This window comes from Pongo pygmaeus, chromosome 1 (assembly GCF_028885625.2).
Source record: "Pongo pygmaeus isolate AG05252 chromosome 1, NHGRI_mPonPyg2-v2.0_pri, whole genome shotgun sequence".
NCBI classification, from domain to species: domain Eukaryota; kingdom Metazoa; phylum Chordata; class Mammalia; order Primates; family Hominidae; genus Pongo; species Pongo pygmaeus.
In genome coordinates, this window is record NC_072373.2 from 97325350 (window position 1) to 97337085 (window position 11736).

The window sequence follows — 11736 nt, forward strand, 5'->3', positions numbered from 1 at the left end:
GTCTTTTATAGTCTCATGTAACAGTACTCAATTTTGTCTGATGTTATTGTAGCCACCTCTGGTCTCTTGTGGCTACCATTTACATAAAATATCTTTTTCCATCCTATTACTTTCAACCTCTTTGTGTCTTTAGTTGTAAAGTTAGTCTCTTGTAAACAGCAAATAGTTGAATCAATTTTTTAATTTAAGATCTATGCTTTCAATTTCTGTTGCTGGGGAAAGTTTAATTCACTTACATTTAAAATAATAACTGATGAGGTAGGTCCTCTTTTTGCATTTACTCTTTTCTCTATGTTATCTTTCATTAGTGCCTGATTTGTGTTTAGCTTTTTTTTGTGGTAAAACTTTTTAAATTGTCTTTTTTCTGTCGTTGTGTATTCTAAAATATTTATTTTGTGGTTACAGTGAAGACTGTATATAATATCTTAGTTATGATATACAGTTAATTAGCATTAACAACAACAATTCCAATTGCATAGAAAAATTAACTCACACAACCCCATCCTCTTTTTATGTTGAGTTCACTAACAGAGATTTGTAATTGTATACATTTGCATTTTAAATCTTGTAGAAAATAAAAAGTGGAGTTACAAGATAAAATTACAATAATGCTGGCTTTTATGTACCTGTGCATGTCTATCAGATACCTTTATATCTTCACAAAGTTTCTCTCCAGCATCCTTTTTTTTTGTGAGACAGTGTCTCTCTCTGTTGCCCAGGCTGGAGTGCAGTGGTGCGATCTCGGCTCACTGCAACCTCCACCTCCTGGGTTCAAGCAATTCTCCTGCCTCAGCCTCCTAAGTAGCTGGGATTACAGGTGCACACCACCACACCCAGCTAATTTTTGTATTTTTAGTACAGATGGGGTTTCACCATGTTGGTCAGGCTGATCTCGAACTGCTAACCTTGTGATCCACCCACCTCAGCCTCTCACCGTGCTGGGATTACAGGTGTGAGCCACTGCGCCTGGCCCAGCATCCTTTTATTTCAACCTGAGAGGCTCTTTTTATCATTTCTCATACAGAAAATCTAGGAGCAACGAACTGTCTGAAGTTTTGATTTCTGGAAATGTCATAAGTTTGCCCTCATTTTTAAGGACAATTTTGCTGGCTGTACAATTTTAGGTTGAAAGTGGTTAACACTGTTCAATGAAATAAAAGAGGATACAAACAAATGGAAGAACATTCCATGCTCATGGGTAGGAAGAATCAATATCGTGAAAATGGCCATACTGCCCAAGGTAATTGATAGATTCAATGCCATCCCCATCAAGCTACCAATGACTTTCTTCACAGAATTGGAAAAAACTACTTTAAAGTTCATATGGAACCAAAAAAGAGCCCACATTGCCAAGTCAATCCTAAGCCAAAAGAACAAAGCTGGGGGCATCATGCTACCTGACTTCAAACTATATTACAAGGCTACAGTAACCAAAACAGCATGGTACTGGTACCAAAACAGATATATAGACCAATGGAACAGAACAGAGCCTTCAGAAATAACGCCACATATCTACAACTATCTGATCTTTGACAAACTTGAGAAAAACAAGCAATGGGGAAAGGATTCCCTATTTAATAAATGGTGCTGGGAAAACTGGCTAGCCATATGTAGAAAGCTGAAACTGGATCCCTTCCTTACACCTTATACAAAAATTAATTCAAGATAGATTAAAGACTTAAATGTTAGACCTAAAACCATAAAAACCCTAGAAGAAAACCTAGGCATTACCATTCAGGACATCGGCATGGGCAAGGACTTCATGTCTAAAACACCAAAAACAATGGCAACAAAAGCCAAAATTGACAAATGGGATCTAATTAAACTAAAGAGCTTGTGCACAGCAAAAGAAACTACCATCAGAGTGAACAGGCAACCTACAAAATGGGAGAAAATTTTTGCAACCTACTCATCTGACAAAGGGCTAATATGCAGAATCTACAATGAACTCCAACAAATTTACAAGAAAAAAACAAACAACCCTATCAAAAAGTGGGCGAAGGATATGAACAGACACTTCTCAAAAGAAGACATTTATGCAGCCAAAAGACACATGAAAAAATGCTCATCTTCACTGGCCATCAGAGAAATGCAAATCAAAACAACAATGAGATACCTTCTCACACCAGTTAGAATGGCAATCATTAAAAAGTCAGGAAACAACAGGTGCTGGAGAGGATGTGGAGAAATAGGAACACTTTTACACTGTTGGTGGGACTGTAAACTAGTTCAACCATTGTGGAAGTCAGTGTGGCGATTCCTCAGGGATCTAGAACTAGAAATACCATTTGACCCAGCAATCCCATTACTGGGTATATACCCAAAGGACTATAAATCATGCTGCTATAAAGACACATGCACATGTATGTTTATTGTGGCACTATTCACAATAGCAAAGACTTGGAAGCAACCCAAATGTCCAACAATGATAGACTGGATTAAGAAACTGTGGCACATATACACCATGGAATACTATGCAGCCATAAAAAAGGATGAGTTCATGTCCTTTGTAGGGACATGGATGAAATTGGAAATCATCATTCTCAGTAAACTATTGCAAGGACAAAAAACCAAACACTGCATGTTCTCACTCATAGGTGGGAATTGAACAATGAGAACACATGGACACAGGAAGGGGAACATCACACTCTGGGGACTGTTGTGGGGTCGGGGGGAGAGGGGAGGGATAGCATTAGGAGATACACCTAATGCTAAATGACGAGTTAATGGGTGCAGCACACCAGCATGGCACATGTATACATATGTAACTAACCTGCACATTGTGCACATGTACTCTAAAACTTAAAGTATAATAAAAAAAAAAAGTGGTTTCTTTCTAGAATTCTACAGCATTGAAAGAAATCACTTTCAACGTAGAATTCTACTGCCTTGGAGATCAGGAGGCAGTAGGATGATATATTGAAAATTACTTATTCTGAAAACTACTTCTGATAAGAATTTGGTCAACTACTTATTAAGGATCTCTCAGATATGATGATTTACTTCCTTCTTCCTGCTTTCAAGATTCTCTCTTTTGATAATTTAATTATAATGTGTCTCAGTGTGGGTGTCATTGAATTAATTGAACTTGGAGTTTGTTGTGCTTTTTGGATGTGTAATTTTGCATTTTACAGAAATCATACAAGTGGAACCATTTTAGAAACAGTGTGTAGCCTTTGAGACTGACACTTTTTTAACTTACCAGTTTGCATTTTAAATTCATTCATATCTTTGTATTTCTTGATAGATCATTCCATGTTATCACTGCATAGTGTTCCACTGCATGGGTATAATGCACCATGGTTTATCGATTCATTTATTAAAGGGCATCTTGGTAGATCACACTTCTTGGAATTTATGAATAAAGCTGCTGCAATCATTTGAACGCAGGTTATTTTTTGTTGAAATATTCTGAAATGTACTAGATCAAAATTTGCTGGATCATATTGCAAAATTGTGTTTATCTCTGTAAGAGTGTGTGTTAGTTTTGATTGTTCTAATAATGTTTCTTTTATTTCATATATTTCTAACTTACAGTAGAATTTCAGCTCTCCCCTATATTAGATTTCACACAGTTTTTTTTCTCTTCAAAGTTTTTCACAATTTTGTTCGTGTTTCCTTATTTTCCTTTTTGACTTTTTTTGGAAGGAAACCACAGCCTATGCACATTCACTATCTTGAAAAGATTCTTACGAGGAGAAGTGTCTGATTCATTCTATCATTTACCATATGTCCTTCTTAATCTCATTAACATTAAGCAACAGGAGTACTTTACATTACTAATAGCTCTTGAAATTATGCTCTTAAATATTCTGATCTAACATATAGAGAAAATACAAGTAGAATCTATAAGGTCTATTCACTTTGGGAAGGTTAGTGCTAATGAGCTATTCAGTTTCTTATAAGGATTTAGCCTAAAATTTAGATAATTTGCCACCAGAAGAAATGTGATATTTGAATGAGTGTTTTTTATTAATGTCCTAAACAGCTAACCACATAACAGTAAACTAAATTGGAGGTAACATTATACATATTTTCACATGGAATGCTAAATATCTATATACGATAATATTTTACAAATGAACACATCCACGTATTGCTATTTACTGTATTTAGATTTATTTTCTTGTATTAACTGAATTCAGAGGAAAGTCTTAGAGAGTACAAACAACTAGGAACTGATCTAAATTTCTGCTTAGATTAACTCTCATTTTTATCACATAAGAATAAATGTCAGGATCAGCCCATCTTATTATTTCTGCCCACTTCATTCATATCATATATTTGCATTTGCTTTGTCCTAAAAACTTCTGGCACACAATTAAAATAAGGATAATATAAAAGATCTTAAAGAGAAAGCAAATACCTTTCTTAACCATAAACAACTTGAAATTGATATTTTGTCTCTATCTCTTTCATTAACAATGTGTTACTTTAGCATTTTGAGCACTATCTGTAGCCTGTGCTAAGTATTTATATGCAGTCTCTGATTTAATTGTTTTCTCATAACAATTTAGTGGTAGTTACTATCATTATCACCATATTCTACTATCCTTACTATCTGTCCTGCTAATCATCCATTTCTTCCAATTTCATCATATTATGGCCAATTTATGCTTTCTATCCACGTGGCTCTCAGATAGTAGACAAACTCATTCCTGATTTTGTTACCCTAGAACGATCTCCCAATTTTGGTGAATGATTTCACAGACACATACAGCTATTGGGTGTCTGTGGTTACTACAATTCTCGCATTTGGAGAGAACACCATTTGTAAACATCTGTGTGTATATGTCAATACTCTGAGGAAGGGGGATTATTATTGGGGTTTTCTTCAAGAGAGATTTTAGAAGGGATGTGATCAAATGTAGAGCTATTACAATAAAACTACTGCTGCTTAACATCCTACCCCACCTTTAGTGTCTAGCCAACAATGCTTAAAAAAAAAAAAACAACCCACTATCTCACTAACTGAGCAATGGACAGGCTTGTCTCTTGTTAGCTTTTCAAAGTAGAATTTTAAGATTCCTTACTCAATAATAGGTAACACTTGAAGCATACTTTGAAAAGTTAAATAAGAACATAAACATCATCCGTAATTATACCAGCCAAATATAATCACATTTAATATGTTGTTTTATGTTTCCCATCTTTTAATAAATACATTAATGAAAATGTTATCATGCTTTACATACATTTTTAGTATAATTTGAATATTTTAAATAATATTACATAATCTCCCAAAACATTCTTCTTAATTACTTTCAGCATTCTACCATATGTTTATCTGATTCATTGAATTACAGAAGGACAATGGAGACTAAGCCTGCTATTCAGAAATAAAAGCAGAAGGCAGATATGCATGGGGACTCGCAGTTACCATTTCTCTTAACATATCAAGAATATTTTGCAACAATTCCTGTTTCTTTATTTTTTCCATATTTTATTTTAAATCTTCATTTGCCAGCACTATTTTGTATAGTAGAATGTATTATAGTAAAATGTGAGATAAAATGTTGAATCAAATATTAGACCAAATAAAAGTTTTTGTTTTTTCCTGTCATTTTTATAAACTAATAATTCGTACTTAATGATCCCTTAGAAAATTAGGAAGTAGAAATAATAGGAATGAACCTAAGGCTATCAGACTCTTAAGAAACATAAAGCTAAGCTCTTTAGATATGGAGATAGATGATAGACAAATAAAGACCCACGGAGTGTGTGTGTGTGAATTATGCCTCGCTCCATGTCTCAGGGCCTGGATGTCCTAACTGGGGGAAGCTGTGACTGTTAGCTGCCCCTCTTCATATTGTGGCCATTCCTCATGTAGCTGGTCTGCGTGGAACTCTGAGTTTCAAGTTCACCACCTCAACTTGTAAAGTGAGCCTGTCTGAGATGCGGGGGGCACTAGGGCTGCTGCCATTCTAGTGCCTGCACCGGTGTGATAAGCCTCCTGTTTGAGTGGGGTGTTCTCAGAAGGGGAGTCGCAGGGTGTGACTCAAACTGGGTTATCTCACACAGTGATCTCATTTGGCAGCAAATTCTTCAATTTTGCATGGCACAAATCAGATATTTCTTTAAGGATTTGTGTTTTAGATGTGATGTGAGGCTGTTGGGGAGTAGTAGGGGACCTATTGAGTAAAGGCCCTTTACTTTGCCCAGTGAAGTTCTTGGCATGTGTAATAGTCTATAGGAAACATTTGGTGAGAACACCATTTGTAAACACCTGGCCTCAAGGTTCTGATGTGATGGCTCTATTTCTGTAGTGTCCTGGCCAGTGATTATCTTAGCCAAAAGCCCTTCCTTACTGACAGGAGAAATAGCAGTTCTGGGTACCTAACCTGCTTAACTGAGAGATGTGATGCTGGGTTCATTCAACACATGTTCTTCCTGGAGCATAGCTGGTGACTGCTCTAATGATTTTGTCTTTCCTCTTCCTCATTCCCCTTTCTTCTTATCTACTTACAAAACCACATTCTTGGAAAGCTTCCTGATTAATGGTCCAGATAAGGAAGCTCTAGCAATATCACTTTAAATGCTTAATATACAATATTTAGAAAACCTTACTGATTGTAAGAAGAGTTTAAAAAAGATGTGAAAAAACAATCACTAAATGCATTGACAACATACGTGTTAAGTGAACAATACATACCAAAATGGACAGATGAGAGGTGTACATTGGGGTGTGAGTTGATAATCCAGCAGATTGTGGGACTAGAGGGTCTATGGAAAAAACAAAGGAAAAACATACAAACAAATTTTAAAACACTGTCTTTCAAACACCTAAAACCTGTTTGGAAATAGAGAGCAAGAATACATATTGGATTACACTTAGTTTTTATTTTCCCCTAGATTTCAGACTTTAAGTGCTCTGAACTTCTGCACTCTGCAAACCTACTTCTAATTATTTACATATGATAACATGAGTCTATGCAGCTTGTTCTCTATAGGATGTTCACAGGACACTACAGAATGTTTTGGGAGATTATGTAATATTTAAAATATTCAAATTATACTAAAAATGTATGTAAAATGTATTGAACATAGGCATGGTTCAATACATAGATTTTGAGTGAGTGCTTGTAACTTTGGTTCCATTCTTTCTATTTCCTTAAGGTGGTGTCCGAGAGTACATTTTTATAAATAAAAAGTTATAGTACACATCCTTAAGGGCAGCAAGTAGAAAATGTGCTGGGGAGACTCGATCTCACTTTGGAATCTATCCTGGGAGACAAATGCCTCTACAAACGGATTGGAGAAGACAGTTTTAAAGAGGAAGATAATATAGGTAAAATCTGGGGTTTTATGAGAGAAAGAAAGAGGTAGAAGAAAAAATTTCAAGCTCGAACAGGGTCATCAGGTGGCACAATGCGGTCAACGCCTGCAAACTCAGAGGTGAGTATTATTCTCCCTGTTTACAGTTCCGTGGAGGAGAAGTGACTTGCCTGTGGTCATACAACGAGCAAAGAAAAGGCTTGGGCTAGAACTTAGGCCTTTGTTAGGTCTCTCCTTCCTCCTAGCACATTGGCAAATTGCATGAGGAAAGTAGACATAGAGTTGAGTTCATGTATAACAATAAGGCATTCAGATAAAGTAAATGAGGGCAGAAGTTTTATGATTTAGGGAAGGTGTAAGACAGGAAAATATCTTTGTTCCCAATTAAGAAAGAGGTCCCTTGACCACCAGTTAGAGATTCCCCCAAGTCCCTCTTTGCCATAAGTCACTGAAACTGAGATCCAAGGCAGGGCTTCTGTGAGTCAGGAGAGCTTAACCCAGTGGAGAGATTTCAGAACAGGATATTTCCTATTTTGAGTATCCTGCTCTTGCCAGTCATGGATAAATTTGCATTTGGCCTAAGAAATTACTGGATCAGCGTTGTTTTAGGTAGTTTCACTTCCTGCTGGATGGGGTAGCAGGCTCTATAAAGAGATCCTCTGCTGCACGACTCTTAAACCCCTGGTACCTGAGCACTGATCTGCCTTGGAGAACCTGGTGAGTCGGCTTCCTTGAGTTCCTCTGTTCTTTGTGCCCTGAAATGTTGAGTTTAATCTGAATATGGCAAGTTTGGTGGATCCAATCCTATGAACATTGACTTGATGCTACTTAGTGGATGAAAATTTAGGATTAGAGCACAATTATATGATATTTTAGCTTTCTTTTGTTATACAGGTAGGTATCCATATGGACAGAGAAGTTAAGGGGTAACCTTTGATATGAAGAAGAAAAAAGAACAAAGTATTTTTCTTTATTCTCTGTCTTTCTAGTGTCCTTTACAAAGGTTTGTGTCTTAGCAGGTGTGAGAGACTACAATTCTCCCTGAGCAGCCCTTTGCTCTATGCCCAAGTCAGCCCACTTGGACTTTATAACAGATAATGATGATAGGAATAGCATATTAGATTGCCCAGGGTGTCTGAACTTGTGACTGCCTTTCTTGAATTGGTTATTTTCAGGGAAATAACATGCTTGATTCTTTATAACAGAGATAATTTATTTGGAAAAATTGTATGAGAAAACACAGGATTTCCTAGGGACAATGAAGCAATTTGTTAAAGTGGATGGGAGAAACCAGAAAGTCTTGAAAAGGGAATTAAGAATTTAAATAATTTCTTGGAGATTGGAGAAATAGTATGCCATGGTATTACATAAGCTTTGGCTTCTCTCTCTGGAGGATTCCCTTCCCACGAACACTGTTGTATCATTTATTTCAGATTCTGAGACTCCAGCAGGATGTCTTATCAACAGCAGCAGTGCAAGCAGCCCTGCCAGCCACCTCCTGTGTGCCCCACACCAAAGTGCTCAGAGCCATGTCCACCCCCGAAGTGCCCTGAGCCCTGCCCACCACCAAAGTGTCCACAGCCCTGCCCACCTCAGCCGTGCCAGCAGAAATATCCTCCTGTGACACCTTCCCCACCCTGCCAGTCAAAGTATCCACCCAAGAGCAAGTAACAGCTTCAGAATTCATCAGGACCAAGAAGGGATAAGGATATTTGGCTCACCTTGTTCCACAACTCCATCTTCATCTTCTCATCGAAGCCTACCATGGATACACAGGGAGCTTCTTTCTCCTTAGCCAGTGATCTGCCCATGATGATCCCTGACAGCAAAAAGTTTCTTTTCTGAGGCTGCCATACTGCCACCGTCCAGGTGGAGACTGAGCAAAGGAAGTCCTGGGCTGTGCCAGCTCCCAGAGCTTCGGAAGAAAGAGCAGCAGCTCTCTCCCTGGGAACCATCAGAGAATTCTGTTGATGTGTTCTGTGTCTGTCTGTCACCTGGTCACGAGCTTCTACCAACTTTGCAATTGTCACTTATCTTTCACGCCCTGAATAAAGTATCTATGCATATATATTTGTGAATGGATCTTTTGTTTCTTTTCAAATCTGCTTTATTAGCAATATTATGTAATCTTTTGGATTTATTTCAATCTTTCTTTGATTCACAGCAGGATCTCACAATTTGGGTCATACCAAAGATTATTTCTGTATCATTTTAAACCCCTTTTATTTTCCTTAATTAGCGTTTGATTGATTTGAGGAGGATATTATTCAACTTCTCTGAATTGGAATTGACAACTTCTCTTTACTGCAAAGTGAGCAAAATAACATTGACATTACAAACTAGTCTAAGGCATAAAATTTGATTACTATCTGATATTTGGTTGGCACAATGCCTGACACGTAATTAGCTGTCATTTGATAGAGTTGTATTCTCAGCCACATATTATCATTGTTTTCACCATCACCATCCTCCTCCTCCTCATCATCATCATCACTCCCCACTACAACCACTACCACATTTGTTCCAGCAAAAGAGTGGCTTGGGTGTAACTAACACAGGAAATAAGAAGACTCTCTAATGTTGTTTGTATTGATTCATAATACTTGTACACATTTACTGCATACATGTGATTTTTTACATGAATAGAATGTGTAATGATCAAATCAGGATATCAGGAAATTTAGGGCATTCATCACCTGGAGCATTTATCATTGTTCTTTGTTGGGAACATTTCAATTCTAGCTATTTTGAAGAACACAATACATTGTTGTATACTGCAGTCACCTTCCTCTGCTATCAAATATTAAAACTTACTCATTTTATGTATCTATATGTTTTTACTCATTAACCAGTATTTCTTCATTCTCCATCCCCCTGAACACCCTTCCTTGCCTCTGGTATCTCTCATTCTACTGTCTACCTTTATAGATCAACATTTGTAGCTCCTACATATGAGTGAGAACATGCAATATTTGTCTTTCTCTGCTTGATTTTACTTAACATAATGACCTCCAGTTCCATCCGTGTTGCTGCCAATAACAGGATTTCATTCTTTTTATTACAATGGAATAGTATTTCATTGTGTGTATATACATATTTTCTTTATTCATTCATTCATTAATGGACACTTAGCTTACATATCTTTTCTATTGTGAACAGTATTGCAATAACCATAGGAGTTCAGGCATCCTTTTTGCGTACTGATTTCTTTTCCTTTGGATAGATACACAGTAGCTGGATTGCTGGATTGAATAGTAGTTCTGTTTTTAGTTTTTTGAGAAATCTTCTTACTGTTTTGCATAGCAACTGTACTAATTTACATTCCCACCAAGAGTATACAAGGCTTCTTTTTCTTTGCACCCTCTCCAGCGTAGCTTTTTTTAACTTTTAAGTTCAGGGGTGCATGTGCAGGTTTGTTATATAAGCAAGCTCATGTCGCAGGGTTTAATCATAGCACCCATTAGTTATTTTTCCTGATCCTCTCCTTCTCCATACCCTGTGGTAGGTGCCAGTGTCTGCTGTTCTCTTTAAGGTGTCCATGTTTTCTCATCATGTAACTCACACTTATAAGTGAGAACATGCGGTATTTGAATTTCTGTTCCTGCATTAGTTTGCTAAGGATAATGACCTCCAGCTCCATCTATGTACCTGTATTCCATGGTGTATATGTACTATATCTTCTTTATCTAGTCTATCATTGATGGGCACTTAGTTTGATTCCATGTCTTCACTATTATGAATGGTGCTGCAATGAACATAACACATGCATGTGTCTTTATGATATAGAATGGTTTATATTCCTTTGGGTATATGCCAAGTAATGGGATTGCTGGTTCGAATGGTAGTTCTGTTTTTAGTTCTTTGAGTAATTGCCACACTGTTTTCTTCAATAGTTGATCTAATTTACACTCCTACCAGCAGTGTATAAACATTCCTTTTTCTATACAACCTTGCTAGCACCTTTTATTTTTGACTTTTTAACAGTAGACATCTGACTGGGGTCTCTCATTGTGGTTTTGATCTGCATTTCTCTAATGATCAGTGATATTGAGCTTTTTTTAATATGCTTGTGTACCACACATATGTCTTCTTTTTAAAGTGTTTGTTCCTGTCCTTTTCCCACTTTCTAATAGGGCTGTTTTTTTTTCTTGTGAATTTCTTTAAATTCTTTATAGATGCTAGATATTACACCTTTATAATATGCATAGTTTGCAACAATTTTCTCCCATTCTATAGGTTGTCTGTTTACTCTTTTGATGGTTTCCTTTGCTTTGCAGAAGCTCTTTAGTTTAATTAGATCCTACTTGCCAATTTTTGTTTTTGTTGCAATTGCTTTTGGCATCTTATTCATGAAATCTTTGCCTGTCTCTATGTCCAGAATGGTATTGCCTAGGTTGTCTTTCAAAGTTTTTATGGTTATGGGTTCTACATTTAAGTCTTTAATCCATCTTGAGTTGATTT

General features: G+C 36.8%; 1 protein-coding gene across 1 annotated transcript; it reads left to right on the forward strand.

Moving 5' to 3' along the window:
- The first annotated feature begins 7950 nt into the window (after nucleotides 1-7950).
- Nucleotides 7951-9343, forward strand: LOC129021600 (small proline-rich protein 2A-like). The gene is made up of 2 exons (XM_054467220.1): nucleotides 7951-7992; nucleotides 8709-9343. The coding sequence occupies exon 2, from the start codon at nucleotides 8728-8730 to the stop codon at nucleotides 8944-8946; it is 219 nt and encodes a 72-aa protein (XP_054323195.1). The 5' UTR covers nucleotides 7951-7992; nucleotides 8709-8727; the 3' UTR covers nucleotides 8947-9343.
- Nucleotides 9344-11736: the final 2393 nt, after the last annotated feature.

Excerpts from the sequence above, each read along its gene's own strand:
- LOC129021600 (XM_054467220.1), top strand. The coding sequence starts at position 8,728 with ATGTCTTATCAACAGCAGCAGTGCAAGCAGCCCTGCCAGCCACCTCCT.